The following is a 25,479-nucleotide window of genomic DNA, read 5'->3' as shown; positions in this document are numbered from 1 at the left end:
GCTGGAGCTGGTCACGCCCGTGCGAGGCCAGGAGAGGGCGCCCAGAGTCCACTCGGGCAGCCCCTGAATGGGAACGGAAGCACGGACTGCCACCATCTCATTTGGGGAGGACGGGTCAGGCTCTGAACAAGGCGGGGTCACTGGACGACTGGGCACTAGGGACTCAGCCAAAGCTCGTTCAAACGCAGTTTGCTGTGGGTGAGAGCACAGGGCAGGGAATTCACGGAGCAGCCATGGAGTCCTGAAGCAGTCCCTCAGGGACTGAAGAGCATCTTCTTGATGTCACGCTGTGGGTAGCAGTTGTACAAGGTCACTGAGAGGCCGCACGTGGTCACACAGTGGCCAGCACTCAGCGCCTGAACGTGCTTCACACAGGCTGTCCCCCCAGCTGCCGGGCCACGCAGCTTTCTCACCAAGAGCAGCTGCTCAGCGAAGTCAGTGGATGCTGGGTCACAGGTGGACCTCATATGCAGGGCCCCAGAGGCCCAGTGAGTCACAATTTGCTTTGGAAATGGTAAAAGGAAAACATTTTGTCCGTCAAATAACAGTTGAAGGCTTAGTAACTACCTACCACCGATAGGACAGGGCCCAGTAGAACCTGCGAGAAAAGAGATGTCTGTGAGGAGAACAGGACACCTACAAGTGCCTTCTGTCATGTGTGTCCCCTGCTGCCACCGTGGTCTGAACCGCCGTCATCTCGTGCCCGGACAACAGGCTTCCTGTTTGTATTCTTGGTGCCCTGCGGCGTGTGAGCATGCGTTGCTTTGGTCAGCGTGCTCCTGGCTCCTGGCGTCCGGGTTCCCAAGTCAAAGTCCTCACACCGGCCCACGGTGACCAGTCCACTCGGCCCGTCTGCTGCCTCAGTTCCCACGCCTGGCTTCCTCACTCAGCCGGGGCCACGATGCCACGTGGCTCTCACGTGCACCGGGGTGCCTGTCCCGTCCTGGGGCGTCCCCCCTGGCTGGTGACCTGTGCCAAGCAAGCTCCCCTAGGCGATCAGTGCCCTGTTCCTGTGCTCCGAGTCTCTCCTCAAGGGACACCTGGTCTGTGAGTGCTGACCCTATTGCTTGCGACGCTACGGGGATCGGCGGACCCCCGTGCCCAACACTCTTCCTTCGCTCGTCCTGCGTGCTCCCCCGTAACGTGTATCATCCTCCTACAGGCTTTCTTTTTAAGTTACGTTGACTCTGTGTCTGTCTTCCCTGAGCAGAAGTGTGAACCCCACGAAGACAGCTCTCACTATGTTGCCGATGCCGCCGAAGCGCATAAAGCCGCATCCACATAGTAGGTGGTCAGTAAGGACTTTTTTCACTTAATACGATATAGAGGCTACTTGATATCATGACATTTGCTAGGAGGAAAATCCAGGCGATAGAAACCTGGGTACAATGTGTTTTCATATTCATAAAGAGAAACGTAAGCATCAAAATAGTACAAGTTTATGAGCCAAAATATTCACGGTGCTTAACATTGGGTGGTAACATTATAAATGATTTATTTTTGGAATGTTTAGGGTTTTTTAAGTTTTCTTTCAATTTTTCTTTCTCCTCTTCCCCTCTCTTTTCCATTTTTTCCATTTTCTTGTTTTCTGTTTTTTTTCTCCCCCTCAGGCCGTACTATCCTCACTAGTCTATATGTTACTCCTTTTATTATTTTTATCAGTTTTCTTCTTTACCCACACCACACCTAAACCCCCCCCCCCCCCCATGGACTATTACTCAGATATAAAGACCCTGGATCTCACCTCAGGTCTTCATCTTAGGGTTGTGGGTTCCAGCCCCGGGACGGGCCCCATGTCGGGCTCTGCTGGGAGTAAAGCCTACCTAAAAAAAAAAAAAAAAAAAAAGGAAAAAAAAGAAGAATGAAATGTCATTTGCAGCAATGTGGATGGAGCTACAGAGGATTATTCTAAGTGAAGCCAGTCAGTCGGAGAAAGACAGATACCACGTGATTTCACTCGTACGCAGAATTTAAGAAACAAAACAGGCAAGCAAATGGAAGGAAATAAAAGAAACAGAGAGCCAGCTGAGACCCAGACCCTTAACTATAGAGAACAGACTTATGGTCACCAGAGGGGAGGTGGGGTGGGGGATGGGGAACAGGTGATGGGGATTAAGGGGGGCGCTTGCTGTGACGGGCACCGGGTGACGTGCAGAGTGTTGAGTCGCGTTCTGTGCACCCGAAACCAGTATTACACTGTGTTAACTAACTGGAATTTGAATACAAACTTAAAAAAGGATTTGCCACCGAACAAAAACCAAATACCTAATGTATTTAATATATATCCTCCCAGTTTCCTTCGAAAGGTTCATGTAAATTTGCACGTATCTCTTGAAAAGCATATGGCCCCGTTTTGTGTGTAAACTCTCTATCTTTATAAATGGCACTGGCCTTGGCTCTTCATTCTCACACTTGGCCTTCGAGTCAGTCCCTGCTGGTCTGGTGCCGTTTGGTGTGCGGCCCCCCACCACTGCGTGGTATTCTGATATTTCGATCGCGTGCGGGGATGGGTCCCATCCCCCTGGTCAGCTCCCAGCAAAGGCCCCCAGGCCGCGGCTAGCTCCCTGTTGTCACCGACCCTGCTCTAACGGTCACCCTCCGACAATTCTCCTGCAGACCGTGATCAGAATGAACACCCAGCAGTGGAATCACTGGGGTTCGGGCAGAGCCGTGCCACCGGCTAGAATGAACGTCTTTCCCCCCCCCCCCCCATGTTTGTACGAGCCCTTAGGATTACCAGAACTTCCCATTTCTGCCATTTCGATGGGTAGAAATCTACAACCTGTCTACATTTCCTATTTTTCTGATTGCACAGTTGGATATGCCTTTACCTGCTCTTGGCTACCCGGGTATACGGTTGAAATTTTGATGTGGTCAAACCTATCAGCCCCACCCCATAGAGCTTCAGCGTTTTTGGTGTTGTTTGAGACCTTCTTCCCCACGTTAAGGTGGCAAAAATTGCCTATCCTTTTTACAATTATTTTTAGAGTTTTGTCTTTCACGTTGAGATTTTAAATCCATTCGAACTTTAATTTTGTACGTGGTTTATATCAGAGAGGATAGGCTAACTTATTCTAGGAGATTAGAAGCCCTGAATTCTTTAAGGTCTCTCGAAGCAACAGAAGTTCATCTCTGGCCTATGCCACATATCCGCCATTGGTGGACACTGCCAATTCACTGTCCAGAACGAGTGATCTGACCCCAAAACACTGCAAATGGGCTGGAACGGGTAACCCTTCCCTGTGTCCAGCAGGAGAGGACCCGGAAACACGTGGTGAAATGTATAAATCATGAACACCTGAGGAGAGATCTAACGCATCTGGGTTTTTTCCTGGATTCCATGCAGTCTTCTCCAAGGCATCGTAAAATAATCCGTTGTTTTCCTTCGAGTTGGTGATGCTACCTCTGTCACACCAAGGACGCGTTTCTGGACTCATATTTGGTTCTGTTAGCTTCCTTCTGTCTCTGTTTCTGTATCCATTCTGCGCCTGGCGACGTAGTGGTTTTGTAACATGTCTGGCGGGGGGGACTCTCTCTGTCTTTGCTTTTATTCCTTTGTAAACACTTCAAAATCAGTTTTTCAAGTTTCCTAAAGAATCCCATTGGGATTTAATTGAAGTTTCATTACACTTACAAATTAAGTTGGGGAAAATTGGTCATCTTTGGAGTTGTAGGTCATCAGCTTTTCTTTTTTTTTCTTTTCTTTCTCTCTCTCTCTTTTTTTTTTAGCTTTTCTTGTTTTATCTTTAATAGGGTCTGAAAAATTTTATTTATTGAGGTCTTACTCTGTTTTTGCTAGATTACTTCCTAGATAGATTTATAGATTTTCCTGTAGCTATCAGTATTTTATTTTCTATATGTTATCTACTTGTTTATTGTGAATGTGTAGGAGCATAAGTGATTTTGATGTGTTGATGTTATATTTGGGAACACTGAAAGGTCTGTCCTGTCTGAGGAGTTTTGATTCTTTTGGGCTTTTCTATGGAAGTGATCAAATGACCTGCTAATAATGGTAATTTGGACTCTTCCCTTTTGATCCTTATACCTCATGTTATTTTTTTTCTCATTTTTTTTCTTGTCCAAATTGTCAGCCAGGTATCCAAGACTATGTGGAATAAGCATAAATGATGTAGGCTGTTTTGTCTTATTTGCATTTATTTAATAGGACAATGAGTGAAGTGTGTCCGTATTCGCTGTGTGTCATAGTAGAATATACACTGTTTTCTCTGAAAGAGTTCATGTAATATTGGAGCCATCTGTTCCTTGAAATGAATTTTTGCACAAAAAAATCCATAGAAATATCTGGGCCAGTGTTTGGGGGAAGATTTGTAAATCACTAATTGTTTTAGTAGTTATCTAATGATTAAGACTTCTTTTTTCTGTTAGTTTCTTTTTGGTTTAAATATTTTTGAGATACTGACATACAGTGAAGGATACAAGTCTTATGTGCATAATTCGGTGAATTTTACAAATGTACCTGCCCATGTAATCCACCCCCCCCCCCCACGAAGAACTAGAACATTTCCATCGCCCTAGAAAGATCTCTATGGCTTTCTCACCCGATCTGAATCCTTCCCCAGACTCACCACTGTTCTTATTTCTTTCCCTACAGATTACTTTTCCTAATCAATAAGGTCATCCAAATGGAACCAAGCATATGTAGTCTTTGCCTGGAATAATAGTTTTTAGCTTCATCTGTGTGGTGGTGTATACTCGTAGATCATTTATACTCCATTTTCTATGGTATTGTACTGCGTGAATATACTCTTTCCAGATTTGGGCTACATGCATAAGCTTCTACGAGCCTTCCCAAGCAAGCTTCTTGTAGGTTTGTGTTTTCATTTATCCCAGGAAAATATATTGAAGAGGTCATAAGGTAGGTAAATATTTAACTTTGTGAGTGACTTCCATATCGTAGGAAAGGTATAGATATTCTAGCTCCTCATTGAGTGTATTCAGTCATTCATATTAATAAGTTTAGTGGTTTTGTAGTAATGTCTTATAAGAATTTTATTTTCTTGGTAACTAATGATGTTAAGTACTTTTTTTATGTGTTTATTGGCCATTTATATGTCTTCCTTTATGAAGAGTTTGATTTGATTAAGACTTCTGTGTATTTTTCAAAAACAAACTCAAAATGGATGAAAGAACTAAAGGTAAGACAGGAAGCCATTAAAATCCTAAAGGAGAAAGCAGACAAAAACCTCTTTGACCTTGGCCGCAGCAACTTCTTACACGACATGTCTCTGGAGGCAAGGGAAACAAAAGCAAAAATGAACTATTGGGACCTCATCAAGATAAAAAGCTTCTGCATGGTGAAGGAAGCACTCAGCAAAACTAAAAGGCAACCGACGGAATGGGAGAAGGTATTTGTAAATGACATATCAGATAAAGGGTTAGTATCCAAAATCTATAAAGAACTTATCAAACTCAACACCCAAAAACAAATAATCCAATGAAGAAATGGGCAAAAGACATGAATAGACACTTTTCCAAAGAAGACATCCAGACAGCAAACAGACACATGAAAAGATGCTCAACATCACTCATCATCAGGGAAGTACGAGTCGAAACCACCTCGCACCTGTCAGAGTGGCTAACATTAACAACTCAGGCAACAATAGATGTTGGTGAGGATGCAGAGAAAGGATCTTTTTTGCACTGCTGGTGGGAATGCAAACTGGTGCAACCACTCTGGAAAACAGTATGGAAGTTCCTCAAAAAACTAAAGATAGAACTACCCTATGACCCAGCAATTGCACCACTAGGTATTTATCCAAAGGATAAACGTGTGCTGTTTTGAAGGGGCACATGTACCCCAATGTTTATAGCATCACTATTGACAATAGCTAAAGTATGGAAAGAGCCCAAATGTCCATCGACTGATGAATGGATAAAGAAGATGTGGTCTATATATACAATGGAGTATTACTCGGCAATCAAAAAGAATGAAATCTTGCCATTTGCAACAACGTGGATGGAACTAGAGGGGATTATGCTAAGCAAAATTAGAGAAAGACAAATATCATAGGACTTCATTCATATGAGGAATTTAAGATACAAAACAGATGAACATAAGGGAAGGGAGCAAAAATAATATAAAAACAAGGAGGGGGACAAAACATAAGAGACCCTTAAATACAGAGAACAAACTGAGGGTTGCTGGAGGGGTTGTGGGTGGGGGATGGGCTAAATGGGTAAAGGGCATTAAGGAGGACACTTGTCGGGATGAGCACTCAGTGTCATATGTAAGTGATGAATCACTGGATTCGATTCCTGAAATCATTATTGCACTATAGGCAATAATGATGTAAATTTAAAAAAAAAAGACTTCTGTGTATTTTTACTTGGGTTGTCATTTTATTATTGCTTTGTAGGAACTTTTTATCTCTACTGGGTCCAAGTCCTTGGTCAGATGTAGGTATTAGAAATACGCACTTCCCCCGTGATCTCGTATTTCCACGAAACTGTCAGTCTCCCTGGACTCTGTGGATGGTTTTAAGACCTGGGTCCTGGCGTGTTCTCTGTGAGCTGGACCAAGATAGAATGGAAGCAGCTTGGGGCAGATGTTTGGTAAGACAGTCTGCACTCCACTGTTCTCATTTTTCTCATCCTCATCAGTGGGTCCCACCCCACCAGGAACCGCTCAGAAATTCTGTGTCCGGCTCCGAGCATTTCTGGGAGCTGCTGCCGTGTCCGGGCTGGGGGGATGGGGAGCCGGGTCCTTCAGGAGCTGGTCAAGCTGACCCCACACCTTGTTACTGGCGTCCCGGCTCCGCTGGCATCCGGCCTCAATTCTGTATTAATTTGTTAATTTTTTGCATGTACCTCCTTGGCTCCCGAATTATAACAATGACAAACATCAAACAGAAACTAACAATGGCCCCTGTCCTCACGAGCCTGCTTTGTAGAGGGCAGACAGGCAGTAAACAGCAGATGTAAGGAGAGACTGAATTACAGAATATGCTAGAAGGTGACCACTGTAGAGTGGTGTAGGACAGTCAGGACTCCGCGTCTCTGTGGAGGGGTGGTGCACACTGTACTACTGACAGAGGCAGCCAGCGATGGTCCCCCTGAGAAGGACATTTGAGCAGAGTTGCAGGAGACGTGAAGGACTCAACCATGCAAGTATTTGGGGGAATCGTGGTGAAAAGGCACTGAGGTCCGAATACATGTCACACGCTCCACAAATAGCAAAGAAGCCAGTGCAGCTGGAATGCAGCAACCAAGAGGGAGAACGCTAGACAACGAGGTGCAGAGAGAGCAGGCTTGGAGGGCCTTGTAGGGGCCTGAGCCTTCGCTGAGCGTGAAATAGGGTCACTGCCCTGACCTCATCCCTCGTCTCTCGCTCATCCTGCCCCGTCCAGGCCTGCCGTGCGGATGCGGGGTCCACAGCAACACGTGAGAGAAGGGGCAGCAGTAGAACCCACTTCCACAATCCCGCCCCCGCATGGAGGCAGCTGTCCCTCACCCATCGGGGTGCTGTTTCCTCTTCCCATGCCACTCAGGCTTTCTCCCCGCTTGCGTCTATTCTAGGATTCACCGGCCTCCCCTTACTTCTGCGCCTTTGATTCACAGGAAGGAGCCCGCAGGCGGCTTGCCATCTTGCCCAGAATTACTGAGCATGCATTTATTATCTTGGTAAACAGAAAAAGAAAATACTCAACCACAAACATTATACAAATAGTTCACTATAAAATCGAGGCACCTTGAGCACAGAGCAGCCTCAGGAAACCTAAGAGAAATCAGTTGTGTGAGCAGAAGCGAGGATTTGCACGGCCTCGATTGTTTTTCAGCAGCAATCACTAGCCTCTGCAAAGTGTATCTGCATAATGTGACCCACCCAGAGTGCTCTGCACGGAACACCCCCTGGAGGACAAGAGCCCTCAGGCTACTGTTCGGGGACCAGCTCCTAACCTGATGAAGATGGCTAGGACGATAGCGGAGAAGTCTAAGCAGCCCACTCATGCTTCTGCAGTAAATTTGAGGCTATGTGCTGGCTTCAGGCTCTGGACTTTGTCACTGAGAAATTGGAGAGAAGTCACCTCAATAGGGCTGAGGGAATATACATAAACCTACCGAATCCAGGGCTCTCTCCGGGACCCCCAGCCAAAGCTCAGTAAATCCCTTCTTCCACTGTGATTATTTATTAAAAAACTGCTCATTTTTATTCTTTCTTTTCTTTATATATATATTTCTAAGTAAGTTCTATGCCCAATGTGGGGCTTGAATTCACAACCCCAAGATCAAGAGTCACGTGCTCTACTGACTGAGCCAGCCAGGCACCCCCAATCCCTTCCATTATTTGACCTAAGGCTTAGTTTGTAGTCAAAACCAGAGAGGTGGGTCAATAACCAGCCCTTTCCCCTCAGGTGATGCCTCCACCATGAGAAAGGAATGTGCTTGAAACTCTGTACATCCTGTCCTCCCACAAACTTCATGGTGAACTTGCCTAGCCTTACAGACATAACACGTGAGGAGGTGTTATCTTGAGAAGCATAATTACTTAAAATATCATAGAATATTGACAAAAAGCTTTTCTGTAGGTAAGCCTAGGGATGAGCTACAGCCATGAGACCCTCAGCACTCAGGTCAAGCTAAGGTGTGGAAGTTCGTGAAGGAGTACAATCTCGTTAACCCAGACTATCTCCAGATCGAGGTTAAATCAGATTGTACTCATACGCCTGTGCCTCAGTATCGCCGAGAGACAAGAATAAAATACTGAAATATCTGGGTCCTCAGGGAAACACCTCCCCTGGGCTCATCAGGGGTATTTTTTCTTTTCTCCTTTGTGATAGTCAATCATCATTTACTTCTGCAGTGGAACCAGCTGTTGGTTTTCAGGACAGTCAAAATTTGCTTGGTTTTAGGATCAAATTTGTACTGCCTTTTTCCATGAAAGAAATAGAAATCCTAGGAAGAAAATGAAAGGTAACGATCCTATGAGACAAATAGATGGTGATTTTACATATGAACTCTTGAAAAAAAATATCCATTTCCACACAGGCATTTTGCTTTCATATCTAAGGAACAGTACATGTGTCATTTCTATGTGCACAAAAGGGAGACATCTTTACCTCCATCTTGGAAGACAGCATCAACTTTTTTGCCAATTCCGGGAAAGTCTTGAGTTGTCTCTTTGGGAAAACCCGCATCCATGGACTGCGTGTTTTCATCATACCCGGTAAAAAAAAATATATTAGAAATTTCAGAATGTGTGATTAATAGCAATAAGTAATACTCAGCATTAAGTATCAAGTCACTGTTCTGAGTGGTTTAAGTATACTGCTTCCTTAACTCTTCACAATAAGTCTGAGAGGTGGGGGCTGCCTTCATTTTCATTTTGTGGAAAACCACCGCTGTAAACAGTTGTGAGTGGGTGCATTGTCAGCATGGAGATAATAGGTTTCAACTGGCAAGGGTCCCAGTTCAATAGGGTTATGGGAGACTGGAACAGACTAGAGCAGCATCAACCCTAAAATCTGATTCAAACTTTATCTCGGACTCCATTGTCTGCCCTATCAAGGAGAACCACCGTGGGAAAGAAGGTTCCTTTCTGTTCCCGCTTTCTATTGCCCTTTTCAACTCCATCCTACAGGTCCCTTGCCTCGCAAGGACAGACATGGCATGACGATAACAGAGAGGCTTCGAGTGACTCTTGGTCTAGCTGCGTCCATTCACCAAGGGAGGATGGAGGTTCTGCAGGGTTTGAGAATGATTTAAAAAAAATTTTTTTTTTCAACATTTATTTATTTTTGGGACAGAGAGAGACAGAGCGTGAACGGGGGAGGGGCAGAGAGAGAGGGAGACACAGAATCGGAAACAGGCTCCAGGCTCCGAGCCATCAGCCCAGAGCCCGACGTGGGGCTCGAACTCCCGGACCGCGAGATCGCTACCAGGCCGAAGTCGGACGCTTAACTGACTGCGCCACCCAGGCGCCTCTCCTTCAACTTTTTACTTGCTAAGAGTGTTTTAAAAACATTATTAATCTTTGTTTTTATCAAATGCTTTTTGGGCATCTATTGAAATTATATGTTTTTTTTTCTTTAATCTGTTAACATGAAGAATTTTTTTTTTTAATTTTTTTTTCAACGTTTATTTATTTTTGGGACAGAGAGAGACAGAGCATGAACGGGGGAGGGGCAGAGAGAGAGGGAGACACAGAATCCGAAACAGGCTCCAGGCTCCGCGCCATCAGCCCAGAGCCCGACGCGGGGCTCGAACTCCCGGACCGCGAGATCGTGACCTGGCTGAAGTCGGACGCTCAACCGACTGCGCCACCCAGGCGCCCCAAGGTTTGAGAATGATTTTTAAAAAGGCAACTCCTTCCACTGAGTGATCTGCCTGTCTTTACCTCCAATGCTCGCTGGCAGCAAAGAAGTACGTCATCCCAGTCTCCTCCTCGTGAACGGCAGCATTGATTTTCTTCATTGGGGGAAGCCGAAGGAGCTGTAGATGTCCCTGGGATAGCCATACAGTGCCCGGTGCCCCTTGATGGCCCAGTATTTACCACCTGTCAACAGAAAAATCGAGCATGAAAACACTGTGCCCAGGGCTCTGAGGACAGTAGTCAGGCTTTCCCACAGACACTCATTCATGAGAGGTGGATACAGGGTTTTATTCCCAAGTGTGGTGTCCCCGAGCCAGGCATTTGTCCGGGGTGCAGGCGGCTGGCTTCCCCAGATGCACAGGGGTCCTGCGGCCATGGCATCTCCCCGGGAGGCCCCTCTCAGCTCCTGGCAAAGGACTTGGTACGTGCTCGCTTAGCATCTCCAGCACATCAGCGCATCGCACGTCATGATGCCGCAGTATGAGCACAAACACGCGACCGCCTCACAAGAAGGCAGTGTGAGACCTCGTGTGTATATAAACCCTCCTGTTTTCTCCACACACGTTAGATCTGTTTCAAGATTCTTGACTTATGGAAATGGCCCCCTTAATTTTCAACAAGCAACAAAAACCTGATGAAACGTGTAACTCATAAACCCATCAACCAAAAAAACCCCCGGAAGCGTTACCTTTAAAAAAGAAAACTTCATCTCTTCTAGCAACTTCATAAGCAGCGTCTACTCCGTTACCTAAGTCAGAAATGACGTCGGGATCCACTGTTTCATAGAAGACACCTGTGCGTAGGAAGAACCTGATTCAGAAGAGAGGAAAAGATTGTAAGCACAACAGCCTGGGTTGATGACCAGCTCTTCTCCCTGGACACGAGTCTGCCCCCCCCATGCTGGGCCCTCTGCCTGCGGGATGTCTCATCTCACAGAGATCCTACGTGCCAGCAGATGACACAGGCCGACCGACGAGGCTAAAGAAGGTGTGAGAGGCTCCGACCAAGCTTCTCCGTCGTAGGGTTTTCCGGTTGGGGGTTTTGCCACGTTTGTGTCACGTCCCGGGGACCAGGGTGACAGCTCAGCACAGGCTCCTACGTGGGCTGACGGGAGTGTTCTCAAGACCATAGACACCAAATGGAAGCATACGGTGAGCCACTAGCCTTGGGAAGGACCAGAGGGCTCATGTCCCGGAAAGAACCTTCCTTGTTAGCCTCCTAGCAGGCCCAGCCGCTGTTCGCAGTCCGTGGACCCACCACCAAGCCCCCTGCAGTGTCGGCACTGGCCCCCATCAGTCCCTCTCAGCTCTTGACGTCCCCTGGACCTTCCTTTTCGGGCCCTAGACTACATTGCCCTCAGCGCGGTGTAGACATCTGATTTGAGCAGTGCTGCTCGGAAGAACCTATTTGTTCCAACTCACTAACACGTTTATCATCCCAGACAGCAGAAACGAGCCCAGGAGTTTCACAGCTCAGGGGTTGGTGAAAGGAGGTGGAAGACGAGTTCCAGCTCCATTACTGACAAGCCTGTGATCTGTCTGTCTGCCTAACCCACAAGTTTGCCTGTGGGCCAGTGTGGAGTGGAAGCCTTATAATGCCTTTGACTTCATGAATTTTCTGGCGATTGAATGACTTACCTATGATAAAAATTTGTTTTTCTTCTTTCTATTTTTGTTTAAGTAATTTCTACACCCAGCGTGGGGCTTGAACTCACAACCCTGAGGTCGAGAGTCGTATGCTCTTCTGGCTGAGCCAGCTAGGTGCCCCTTATCTGTCATAAAAATTTTTGAAGAATAAATCACTTCATGCAAATGCACTACTATGAAAATGACCAATTAAAATATATTGCTAAAGAAACAGAGACCGTTCAACAAAAATGTCAGAACAACTTAAAAGCATTTCAGTATTAATGGTGATTTTTTCTTTCTTTCTTCAATTCTTTCTTTCTTTCTTTCTTTCTTTCTTTCTTTCTTTCTTTCTCTCTTTTAGATTTTTTAATGTATATTTATTTTTGAGAGAGAAAGAGAGAGAGAGAGTGAGCATGGGTGGAAGAGGGGCTGAGAGAGAGGGAGACACAGAATCTGAAGCAGGTTCCAGGCTCCGAGCTGTCAGCACAGAGCCCGACATGGGGCTCAAACCCATGAGCCGTGAGATCATGACCTGAGCTGAAGTCTGATGCTTAACTGACTGAGCCACCCAGGAGCCCCTCTTTTTTTCTTTCTTTTTTACATGTTTTTAAAGAAGAATGATTCTCCACGAATTTTGGCGACAGCATCAAATGTTAACTTGCTATCACAGGCTCGTGGGATTGGCGGTTCTTTCGGCTGGATGGGATTTGTGGAAGGTCCTAAAAAATAAATAGAAGTTCTGAAGTAAGTTAAGTTGGCATATTATGTTAACACAAAAACATTTAGAATGAAGCCTCTATTTTTATTATTTTAGAGAGACAGAGGGCGAGCGAGCGAAAGAGCAAGCAGGGGAGGGGCGGAGAGAGAGAGAGAATCCCAAGCAGGCTCTACACTCTTCACGGAGCCCAACCCAGGGCTCGATCTCACCACCCTGAGATCATGACCTGAGCCACAATCAAGAGTCAGATGCTCAACTGACTGAGCCATCCAGTTGCCCCACAGAACGAAGGCTCTTTCTTAAAGGATGCAGCTGAAAGCTGTTTATTTGAAACCCACATCTAGACCCCTAATTGTCCAGTATTTTTACTTTGTGCTCACCATAGATGGCCTGGATGGCATCAATGTCCTTCGGAGACAGCAGGGCATCACCATAGTAGATGTATCTGGGGAACATCAAAGAGCCAATGTCATCACTATGGAGTAGTCCAAGGGAATGGCCCAACTCATGTGCCGCCACATAATACAAGTTGTAGTCTAAAAAGACCAACAGAACATGTTTGCAATTACTGGAATGCACTTTTGAGGAACCCAAGAGGGAAATATAAACATCCAAACCTCAGAAGCTTTATTTTTGACTTTCTTTGTGCAGATTTGGTGTGTAGCTGGTGGTATGTCTGTGTGGGGTATACGTGTGTGTGTACGTTTCGTCAAAGAAAGAAGAGTGTCTTCATAATTTTAGGTGGGCTGAGGAAAGTCTGAATTTCTGAGATTGGACTAGTATAATTCCTGGAAGAAACTCAACTGACAAAGAAAAATCCCACTGATAAATAACTATCATAAAATAAGGTAGAAAGTGTTATATTCTAGAGGAATAATAGGATTCTATTGACATTTATTATTGTTTTCTGCTCATAAATCTTATATTATCTTCTATGTCTACTTCTGAAAATTTAGATAACGTAGGAAAGCACCAAGAAAACTTCCCCCAAATCACTTTACCAAAAATAACCATTTGGGTATGTAATAATATATGTGACGGTGTGATTTAAAACATCCTAGCAACATTTTTAGAGTAACGTACTTTTATGGGTAAAATGGTACTACTTGCAGAAATAATATTCCCTTATTTTAAATAAATGAGACCAGGGGTGCCTGGGTGGCTCAGTTGGTTAAGCGTCCAACTTTGGCTCAGGTCATGATCTCACTGTTCGGGCGTTCGAGCCCTGTGTTGGCTCTGTGCTCACAGCTCAGGGCCTAGAGCCTGCTTCAGATTCTGTGTCTCCTTCTCTCTCTGCCCCATCCCCACTCATGCTCTGTCTTTCTCTGTCTTAAAAGTAAATAAAACATTTAAAAAAAAATAAATGAGATCAAAGAGTTCCCATTGGCTTTCTAAGCAATTATAGTTTTAATAAAAGCTTATGTTATGGGGCGCCTGGGTGGCGCAGTCGGTTAAGCGTCCGACTTCAGCCAGGTCACGATCTCGCGGTCCGTGAGTTCGAGCCCCGCGTCGGGCTCTGGGCTGACAGCTCAGAGCCTGGAGCCTGTTTCGGATTCTGTGTCTCCCTCTCTCTCTGCCCCTCCCCCATTCATGCTCTGTCTCTCTCTGTCCCAAAAATAAATAAATGTTGAAAAAAAAAATTAAAAAAAAAAAAAAATAAAATAAAATAAAAAATAAATAAGTAAAAGCTTATGTTTACTAAAGTATTTAAGGCTGATCACAAAGCTGGCCCACTTGACTAAAGGCATTCTTGTAGAGAAAACACTGACCCACAAAAGGGGGAATAGGAAGAATTTGTGGACTCACTTCTGAAGTCATCGGTCCATGTTTTTTCCTCATCAAAATGAACACCTCCTCCCATGCCCCTTCCTGGCGGGAACACATGAGCAAGCGGACTTCGGATTCTGCCAAAGTCGGACTTATCGCCATGATCTGTGAAGAGCAGGACAGCAGGGGCATATCCCCGTTATGTCTGGCTTCCCCGGGAAAGGCGAGGGCGGTGACAAAGAGCCCAAAGCTATTCTTAAAAAAATAATAATAATAACGTTTATTTATTTTTGAGACAAAGAGAGAAACAGAGTATGAGTGGGGATGGGGCAGAGAGAGAGGGAGACACAGAACCCAAAACAGGCTCTAAGCTCCGAGCTGTCAGCACAGAGCCCGACGCGGGGCTTGAACTCACGGACCGTGAGATCATGACCTGAGCTGAGGTTGGACGCTCAACCGACTGAGCCACCCAGGCGCCCCCCAAAGCTATTCTTGATCTTTGAAGCTTCCTTTCTTTGGCCCATGAAATCAACACCCCTCCACCCCCAGTGGAGAAGGCCTGCGAGCATCAGGAGGTAAAGTCCAGAATGGATTTGGGAGATAAGAAGGGCTTACCTCCCCACACAAAGCATAGCATTATGTCCGCTTGACCCTCAGAGAGCTTGGTGAAGGTCAGGGGTGAGACATCACTCCAGAGTTGAAAGGCTTTCTCAATGGCACGGTCCACCTCTGCTCTTGGCAGGTCTGGTGTGTAATTTTCAATCCTTCACGTGAAATAAAAGAGAGACATGTCAGACCTCCTCTACCATGGCTCTGATGGGGAATAGAGTCCTCGCTCTGGTGCCCGTTCTGGTTACCTGTAGGTCAGGTCTGTGCACTCCCATCGAGGGTTCCCCTCAGTGAGGACATAGGGAGCCACGTCGGGCACCCCACACCTGGCCTGCTGCATCATGTGCAGGGTCTCAGCATCTGGCCACCCAGTCACCTTCAGCCCAAAGAATTTCTGCATTTGCTTCAGCTTCTCAACCACTAAACCGCTGTTTCTCTGCCTTCCAGATTTGTTGGTCCCAGTCTTCAAGTTGTAGTACTTTTGTAGGTATTTCTGATAAGGAGGCAAATATCGAAACACGAAACGTGAAACCTTTCTCATTTACTGCCTGAAAATCTTCAGGATTTCACTGTGGGGATAAAAAGTTCTTTTGTCTTGAAGATTTCAGGCAAAGAGGGGGGAAAAAACCTGTCTGCATCTGTGATGATTTCATAGCCTTTATGAGGCTTACCAATAAATAATAACACTGTGAAGTCAGTGTTAAGGTAGTCAGGACTCTCTCTCTCTCTCTCTCTCTCTCTCTGTTTCCCTCTATCTTCCAAAGAAATGTCTACAGATGTGTAAAGAGATGTTTCGTTTTGTTATGAGGGAACCTGTTTCAGAGAAAGTAGTTACCCCAGAATGAATCCCAGACTTGCTTGAGCTTCTAGACCTTGACCTTGGAAACGTGAGGATGGCGTGTGGGAATCAGCATTTACCTGGACCATCGTGGCATCTCGCTCTCGTGTTTCAGCAGGCGCTGTGAAGACGTGAACCCCCACGCCCCAGAGCAGCAGCAGCAGCAGGGGAAGGCTGGGCATGCTCACCTAGGTTGTCCTTCTCTGCTGAAGACCTCCGACGCCCCCCACCTCCTGCTGCTCCAGGGTGTTCGCCTTAGGGCTCCCCCTTTTGTAGGGTCCTTGCAGCCCCAGAAAAACAAAGGCTAGCTGATTCACATCTGCCCAGAAGAGCCGCATCCTCTTGATTTGCAACGGGTGGGCTCAACTTTCAAAAATCATGACTTCAAGCGGGGTAACCTTTCATCTTTCCTTTTGTCTTTACAATCTTGTGATTGCGATCAAACAGGACATCGACAGAGACACACTCCCCACCCCCCCACCCACAGTTCTCTTATTGATTTCTTTGCAAGGACAGTTTGCAGTCACTCCCGCCGTGGCCCCTTCGGAGAGGACCCGCAAGTGTGGACTGGGCAAAGGAGCTGAAGATCACAGGTTCAATTTTCTGCAAAAACACTTCCCTGGATGATGAGATTCAGTGTGTTTTACTCTCCTTGGGAGGAATAATTTTTTAAGAGACGCCAGTGAGAGTGTGAGTGGCTGCTGAGTTGGTGTTTTAAGGGAAGGTCACTTCGCTTCCGCGCTGTCTCCATGCTTTATTCGTGTGCGGCCAGAAACGTCTCCTCGCGGGTGTGCCTTATGAAATAATCTGGAAGGTGTTCTGAGTTACGGCACACCCTTGATGAGGGCGCTGCCCTCACACGAGCCGACCTTCTCTGGCAGGTGCGGCTCTTCTGAAGAAGAGCCTCAGCGGGGACGAGCCAGGACCTCACCTGTCTGCCCCCGCGTGGAGGTTTGAGATGTATGGGGATGCCCGGGGCATCTCCGTGGGCTCTTAGTCATGCTGCAATCCAGACTATGACTTCCCTAATGTGTGTTGATTTCCTGCCTTCAGATCCCTTTTCTGTGAATCAGGTTCTGATTATGAAACAGATTATGTTCTGTTTTGCTGAATTTGCCTCAATTTGGACAGAGGAATTTTCACATGATGCATTGTTGTTTTATTTATCTAGGTTACTCATGCCTCTGTCCTAATTTACTGTGAGGCCAACTAGTTTGATCTATTGCTTTTAGTCAATTAGTCAACTCTTGGTCAAATGCGCACTGGATGAAAAGTACCACACGTAACGTCCGCAGAGCTTCGTGACTTTTACAACGTGAGCTTAACTTCATCTTCGCCACACTTCTATAGAGCACTTAGGGTGGATATCATTAGTTCCACCTGATAGATGAGGAGGCTAGCTCCTCACAAAAATTAAGGGGACAGGCCTGAGGTTGCAAAGCCACCACATGGCTGGGGAGGATCTGCGACCCAGGTCTTTCGAACACAAAACAGGCAACCAAGCTCTAAGTACATATCAGCGAACGATGCAGACATCTTGGCTTTTGAATGAGTTACTGAGAGAAGACAGATAGAAAGATAGTTGGATGGATAGATAGGTAGATAGATAGGTCATTATTAAATATTCACAGGGCCTCCAACCAAACCATGATGTTATATTATTTAATTTTATTGACACAGATCTAGAAGCATGCTTTGTATTCTATGACTAGTGAGAACTGACTGGTTTTACTTTTGTTCTCCCACACAGATGACTGAAAGGTCAAGTCTCTTTGGAGCACATTACATCAGCCTAAAGTAGAGTGTTTGGCCCAGAATTTGCTCAACGCATGATGCTTGCAGGTAGTGTCTACGCTTTGAGGGAATCCATCTAGTGTACTCCTAATCGAGGCTCGTGATGTCAACAAGCCCACAGGAGGAAAGGCAGACCATAAAGCACAATATTTGAAAGTTGAAATGTCTCCCAAATCAGGGCACACGGTTTCCCTCACGTGGGCGCCGCAGTCCTGCAGAGAGATCTCAGCGATTCACCTGTTACTTCAGCTCATGCTGCGTTGCTTTTTATCAAGATCCTAGACGATATCTGTACAATGATGAGGGAGGACAATCCCTTCCCAAACACCTACAAGTGACAAGGAATTGGGACTTAGATGACCCTCCTTGGGGTGACACATACCTGAGATTTAGGACCAGAATGAATGGATTTCTAAGTCAGTGTTCCTTCTGGTTTTCGTGGTTTGCTTCCTAGAGTGACAACCTGGGGTCTGAAGACAGTCACACACGGGTGAGGGTGGAGGTGGCACTTTGATACCTTCCAAGCAGCACGTTTGATGAAGCCCAGCTGAGAGTCAGCGGGCTGGGGTTTGAATCCCAGCTCCATCCCTTGTAAACTGAGCACACGGACCATCTTCTTAACGTCTATGATGCTCAGTTATAAACAAGGAAATTATAATGCTTCTCCCTCCAGGTTATTAAAAGCGAACTTATATTAATGAATCCTCCCTCAGTTGTACTGATGAAATTGTGATAATTATTATTTCCCTGGTAGATTTCCCCTATCATCACGAATTACAAAGGCGAAGTGTTGCTCACAAAGCATCTCTCTGACATCAAAAGAGAGAGTACAAACTAAAGTAGTGAAAACACAGGACAAGTTTGACACAACCCTTAAGTGATTGAGACCTTAAGTAGCTTCACTGAAAATCTGAATAATTTCATGATCATGGGTTCATGGGATGTTGGATGGAAGGCAGCCCTCTACAGGGAAAGGATTGATTTCACTTAACATCATCGTCTCTAGCTACATGCACATCGCTGCAGACGGCAAGATGGCCAAGTAATATTCCATTGCGTATACACCACATCTTCTTTATCCATTCATCAGTCGATAGACACTCAGGTTGCTTCCACAGTTTGGCTGTTGTTGATGGTGCTGCTGTAAACAGTAGGGTGCGTGTAACCCTACTTACTGCTTTTGTACTTTGGGGGTAAATAGCCAGTAGTGTAATTGCTGGATCACAGGGTATTTGTAGTTGTAACTTTTTGAGGAGCCTTCGTACTGTTTACCACGGTGGTCGCGCCAGTTTGCATTCCCATCAGTAGTGCACAACTGTACTCAAATAAAAATAAACTGGAAGGATTAAGATTTTGGTGAGAGGCAGAGAGGAGTGTGAACCCTGACTGTCTTCTCTACTGGGCATGCAGAACGTGGCTGGCGGATTTTCCTGTGAAGCCTGCTTCCTTTGCAGGAGAACAGAGACAAGAATAATAATATCTCCCTAAAAGGTTTTCGGGAGAGTCCCGCTCACTAATGTGTGTGATGTGTATGCATCAGTTCTTGTCACACTGAGATACATTGCTCAGTGAGTACTGATGGGTTTTTTTTTTAGAATGGAAAGATATCTGTTAAAAAATAACCCAATTAAACCTCCTTACATGACAGAAGGGAAAACTGAGATCTGGAAGTAATTCAAGGGATGGGTGAGATCGTCCGAGGTGGATTTCAGCCCCTTAAAGGAGGTGTGACCCTGAAACAAATTGTTTCTGCAGCGAGACAAAACAAAGACAAAATACTTTCAGCTGTATCCACATTATAGACTCTGCCTTGAATCATCTCCTTTAGGACTTTGGGAGCCTCGCCCAAGAAACAGCCGTGTGGTCACGTGTTCCTTCATCATCACCATCATCACCACAAGTGGAATGCGATACTAGGAATACTTTCCAAAATAACATGCTTCCAAGAGAGATAAACTGTGCCTTGAGTCACGTATCTTACATAAGCAAGCCTGTGGTTTAGCTAATGACAGCGCAATGCCGCCCCTCGAATCTTTTCAGGAAAGCTTACTGATACAATCATTTACAAATCAGGTTCAGGTATCAACTGATCTATCTCTTATCAAGTCCAGACTCCAGGGAAGACTCTCCCCCAGACAGCTGTGTGCTCTACTGACTTTTCAGGGATCGAGTTTGCACGAATCCTTAAGTATCTGCGTGGCAGATAAACAAGGGCCTTCAGTTTTTAGCATTCCAGCTCTCCTCCACCCCAGCCTTTGAGAGATCGGGTCTGTGTCCTTGATCTTGAATCCGGATGAATTCCGTGGTGGCTTTGGCCATCAGAATAACACAGAAATGGTGCAGTGCCGTAAGAGATTGGTAGCCTTTGGTTTTTGTCTGAGAACACTTGCTTTGGGAGCCCTGAGCGTCCGTGTACAAGATGTGTCTTTGCTGAGGTCACATGCCCTGAGGGAGCCCAGCCCAGCCAGAGAGGCTGCAGGCGTGGGATCTGGTAACTTCCACCCTTCCAGGCAGGCACCGGACAAGCGATGGAAGACGCATGCAATGACCCCAGCCCAAGTAATCATCTGAGTAGAACCACGTATGAGCCTGAGCAAGAAGTAGGGAGCTGCAAGTCAACCCACACAACCGTGAGGGATCGTCATTTTAAGCTCCTAAGGTTTAGAGTGTATTTATTTTTTATTATTATTTTTAATGTTTATTTATTTTTGAGAGAGAGAGAGAGAGAGAGAGAGAGACAGAGCATGAGCAGGGGAGGGGCAGAGATTTGAGAGAGAGAGAGAGAGAGAGAGAGACAGAGCATGAGCAGGGGAGGGGCAGAGATTTGAGAGAGAGAGAGAGAGACAGAGCATGAGCAGGGGAGGGGCAGAGAGAGAAGGAGACACAGAATTGGAAGCAGGCTCCAGGCTCTGAGCTGTCAGCACAGAGCCCGACGCGGGGCTCGAACCCACGAGCCTTCGCGCTGTGAGATCATGACCTGAGCCGAAGTCGGCTGCCCAACTGACTGAGCCACCCAGGCTAGAGTGTGTTTATTTGTACACAACAACAAATAACCAGATGATCTCCCTTGATCACGTCTTTCAGAGGACAGGCCATTCCTTCCCCTGCACACTTACCAAAATAGTGTGTGTGCACTGGGGGATTGAAGAAATGGAATAGGCTGTGCATCCTAGCTGAGCACCTTCTTTTTCAGCTTAAGTTTTGCTTGTTTAAAAAAATGGGTTTGATGCTGTGATTAAATGATTATTGAATGAACAAATGAATGAGTGTGGTAAATGAATCCTAGAAAACAAAAGGTAAAGCCAGACATGAACTCTGTGGAAACTTTTAACTCAATTGTTTCATATATTGAATAAAATCTCAGGCTCTTAATTATAAGTTGACAAGTTGAATGCTTCAAACATTTATCTCCACAATGTGCATCAAAAGGGCCTACTCTTTTCTGGACTCTAACCAAACATCTTCCGAGTCCTCTCACACCTCTATGCTATTCCTCATGCTGTTCCCTGCCCTTGGAATGCCCTTCCCCCTCAGATCTGTGGCCTGACAACTCCCAGTCTCTACTGTAAGCGGCAGCATTATTTCCTTTGGACCCATTTCTGCATTCAGTCAACAATCAGGTATTGACCATCTGCTTCATGCCAATCCTTGTGCCCTTGAGTAGGTTAGAGTAGTAAATAATTCAAGAAGGTTGCAGCCTGATATGGGATAAATTTGAGGCAAGAAGTTACAGTGGAACATGAGAAGTATTTTAGGAGCCCCTGGGCTCGATGCGTGTAACACACGTGGGAGAACAGAGCTGAGCTGTGGAGAACAAGGGAGAGAGGCGTGGGGACAGCCTTTGTGATGTGTTTGAGCTTCTGTTTATGTTTTGTTTTTAATCAAGTTTATGTTGTTTATGTTTTTAATCAAGTCCGTCACATTGCACAAAAGAGGGTTTATTGTCAGTCAGTAGAAGACTTGCACGGCACCCAGTGATAAGCACTTAGAAGAAGGGGTAGAAAGGGAGAGTGAGTTCCCCATCACTTCTTCCAGCTCGTTCCCCATCACTTCTTCCAGCTCGTTCCCCATCACTTCTTCCAGCTCGTTCCCCATCACTTCTTCCAGCTCGTTCCCCATCACTTCTTCCAGCTCGTTCCCCATCACTTCTTCCAGCTCGTTCCCCAACTCTCCCCGTTCCGGTCGCCAGGGCCCCGCTCTCTCTATCAGAATATTTGCCCTGGTGTTAGCAAGGAGGGGTCTGGAAGACTCAACTGTGACAATGGGTAGTTGTCAACTGTGCATGGGTAGTTTCCAGACCTGGTTTTCAAGAGTCTGAACACCGGCTACACCCGGGAAGTGCTTTCGGCAGGAGAGTCCGAGGTCGCCCTGTCCGTGATACATCTCTTCACTTGCAAACCGTAGGTCAGGGCCGCTCCAAGTGTCCTTTGTGCCCGTGAACTGTCGGTCACCCTCCTGTCGTTAAACACAGGAAAGGAGAACGAGTGTCTGAAGTTCTCGCGGTTCGACAGCGAGTTATGTCTATTGAATCAAGTAGTTTAAAAACTGAGCCCTCTTAAAATCTTTGACATTTCGCTTTCCTAGTAATTCCTTTTCAGTGCCTGTTTACAAAAATATTGGTGTGTAATTTGTGGAAAGTTGAAGAAACTGGTCCTTTACTGCAGGTTTTGTAAGAAGCACCTCTTCAGAGTGTGAGGTCCTAACGCCTCCCCAGACTCTCCTTGCTCCCTACCTGGGCCACCACCCTTCCCCTTGGCTCCTAAATCCTTGCTCTTTGGTTTTCCATGTGGGTGTTTCTTCCTCTCGGTGACCTGCAGTGACCCTCCAGTATTGGATATTGGGATGGAGCCCCTTCTAGGTGACTCCACAGCTCCATGGGCTTCCCCCATCATGGCTGGGGTGCTTGGTACCAGATCAGCCAGACCGCTCACTTCTCCATCCACAACGCACAGCCTTGTCTGCAGTGCTCTGTGTCTGTGTCCCTGGTGTGGCACCCACTTGGAGAGCAGTCAAGGCCGGCTTCGTAGGTGGACCAGCTCCACTCTCTCTGTTCCTGGTACGTGAGGCATAAAGACCTTGTGCCAGGTTTTCTGTCTCACCTCAGGGCTGGGGTGACACTGCTCCCCAGGCTGCTCTCCCCTCTCCGACCCCCAGGTTACTTTGTAGTGGCCTGGCCCCAGTGTAACTTCCTCACGTGGTCCTACACGATGCCATCCCAACCCTTTCCTTCTCCACTCACGGTGCCTCTCCTTCTCTCCACCAGTTCAGACTTCTTCTTCTTTGGTCTGCTCATGACCAGATCACCTCTGTGCATTTCAAATACTGTTCGCACGTCCTGGATCTCCACCATGTCACCTTTTCTTTTCTCCCTCTCGCTGTCTTCCCTTGTCTGTTTCACTGTCTCTCATCTCTCTCCCTCCCTCTCTCTCTGTTTTACTCTGACTCTACTATTTCTCTCTACATGTGTATTTAACACATGTACCTTCATAATTCTCAATAGCAAGACAGGGACATTGTAACTCAAACGCATCAAACTCGTCATCATTCATAATTTCCTTAATGACTGAAAATGCAGTGTGATAGTGCTGCCTGATGCCTGATAAGGGGGTGAGTAAAAAATGCAGGAAGAGAAAGAGAAAGATACCCCAAATCAAACAAGGGCATCATTGACCAATTTTCCCTACTTCAAAATTTGCCTTGAAGCTCCCCTTAGACACAGTCACATGTCTGTCTATGTCAAGGGTATTGTGAGCTCCAAAAGGGGGTAAGACATTTCTGCCTCCAGACCTTCTTTAGCAGAACTGGATTTTGGCCTGAGTTCTCTGGATAATTGCTATGTGCCTGTAACCCCACCTACAATCATGTGCCATGTTAGATATGTACTGCTGCTTTTAAACTTACCACAAACTTGGTGGATTAGAACATTATTTATTTTAGTTTGTTATTTTAGTTTCTGTGATCGTGGCGTAGTGGGGTTCATAAAATCCCAAGGCATCAGCTGCATTGCATTCTCATCTGGAGATGGGGGAGAATCTACTCCCAAGCTTACTCAGGTTGTATTCACTTCCTCTCTCTGCCATCTCATTGCCCCATCCTATGGCCATGTCTTGACGAGTTCCGGCCCGTTCACTACCCCAACATTCCTTGGTCTCCTCAAAGCTTTCCTGCAGACGAGGGCATCCTTTTTCCAATCGCCTGGACCAAAACTGGCCAGAGGTCAGTCAGTAACCTCCGATGCGCCTCTCTCTGGGAATCCTTGCCAGCTGAACATCAGTGCTGGACTCTGGCCGACGGGGGGTCCTAATTGATTGCCACCCGGCTTTCCTGGTACCGCTTGCCTACAGCTGCGCTGCCCAGCGGTCCTCCTGCTGCCGGTGTCTCCACCACAACTTGAAACCTCACGCGCTTGACTAGGTTATGCCCCGCCTCGGTTTGATACCCCTTTTGGATGTGTGTTTTTTGCCCTGGACTGAATCTCCTCATCGGCACCTGCTGGAGCTGTGTCTCGCTCTAAGAGAGTGGTTATGCTTAAACTGATTTCAAGACCGCGTGAATCTCCGTCAGAAGTTAATATTGCGTGGGAGGATAGCATGGACAAGGTGGAAGACGGTCCAGGCCATGAGGGATGGTCGGTGTTGTGCAAGTAGAGATGGGGAGAGGGTTGAGAATCAGGGCAGCGTGAGCACAGCATGCAGTTAGACAATTACAAAGGCTGAACAACATCTCCCACGTGGCCTCCTCCCATCCCATCTGCCACTCTCCGGCTGACGCCCTTTATTTTGCTCTCTCTACACATGGCACATGAAGAATCCAGATGGCACGGCAACTGAGAGAATGTGGCCTGTGAGTTGGAGAAGAAGATTCCAAGATGAATATGTAAGAAGAAGGTGGTGGGGCGCCTGGGTGTCTCAGTGAGTTAAGTGTGACACTCTTGATTTCAGGTCAGGTCATGATCTCACCGGAACAGTCCCCGTGTCGGGCTCTGCGTTGACAGTGGCCAGCCTGCTTGGGATTCTCTCTCTCTCCCTCTCTCCTTGCCCCTCCCTTGCTCATGCGCTCTCTCTCAATAAATAAATAAATAAACAAAGTTAAAAAAAAAAAAGAAGTTTGCGCTGTTACCTGAACCAGGGAAGGCGGAAGAAGGAACAAGCCTGGGAAGGCCACCTGTGTTAAGGGAACAGCAGAACCATAGGAGTCAAGTCTCTCCTGTCTCCAAGAATCTAAAGGGTTCCACACATGGCACAAAGGGCCATGAGCCCAACACCTATCTGCCAGTTCTGAGGGTGAGTCTGAATCTTGTTTTGTCTCAGGGCTAACTGTCCTCCCCTGTTTTGATCTGCTGAGGTCTACACAATCAGGAACACCCTGTGCGTTTAGTGCAGCTATCTCAGAGAACCACAATCTCGATGAACTTGTGTGCCTTTAAAAGCAAAGACGTTAACTAGCACATGATGGAGACAAAGCTAAACTAGTGTGGGTTGACTTGAGGTCTCCGATCTAGCCTCAAGAAGAGCAAGACGTTTGACCCACAGAGGTCTGGAATAGGATCTCGGTGAGACTGTTGACTAGTTGTGGATCACGGGAAAGTCTATCCCCCAGAGCCTGATTCCTGCAATAGTTAGACATTACTGTTTACTATCGTTTTTATGAAGCCTGAATGGATTGCACAAATAAAGCACCTTATATGGGGCCTGTAGATTGAAAGTCCACTTTTTCCTTACCCCTCAACCGAAAAAAGGCATCCATTAGCCTGGAAGCATAAGAGAAAACAGCTTCAGCAGATTTTTCTTTGCCA

The 25,479-nt window shown here is 46.4% G+C and overlaps 1 protein-coding gene across 1 annotated transcript; it reads right to left on the bottom strand.

Moving 5' to 3' along the window:
- Positions 1-254: 254 nt before the first annotated feature.
- LOC112865261 (interstitial collagenase-like) lies at positions 255-16,072 on the bottom strand. The gene is given in 13 exon segments (XM_086676444.1): positions 255-445; positions 572-598; positions 8,814-8,913; positions 9,070-9,182; positions 10,356-10,433; positions 10,436-10,513; positions 11,019-11,140; positions 12,560-12,677; positions 13,057-13,212; positions 14,483-14,608; positions 15,059-15,207; positions 15,301-15,545; positions 15,971-16,072. Coding segments are annotated over 13 exon segments (1,605 nt in total).
- Between the last annotated feature and the right edge of the window lie 9,407 nt (positions 16,073-25,479).

Source organism: Puma concolor, chromosome D1 (assembly GCF_028749965.1).
Source record: "Puma concolor isolate L17-30 chromosome D1, mPumCon1.1.hap2, whole genome shotgun sequence".
In the NCBI taxonomy this organism is placed as follows: Eukaryota; Metazoa; Chordata; class Mammalia; order Carnivora; family Felidae; genus Puma; species Puma concolor.
The sequence above is the reverse complement of the archived record's forward strand: the minus strand, read 5'-3'. Positions and strand labels throughout refer to the sequence as shown.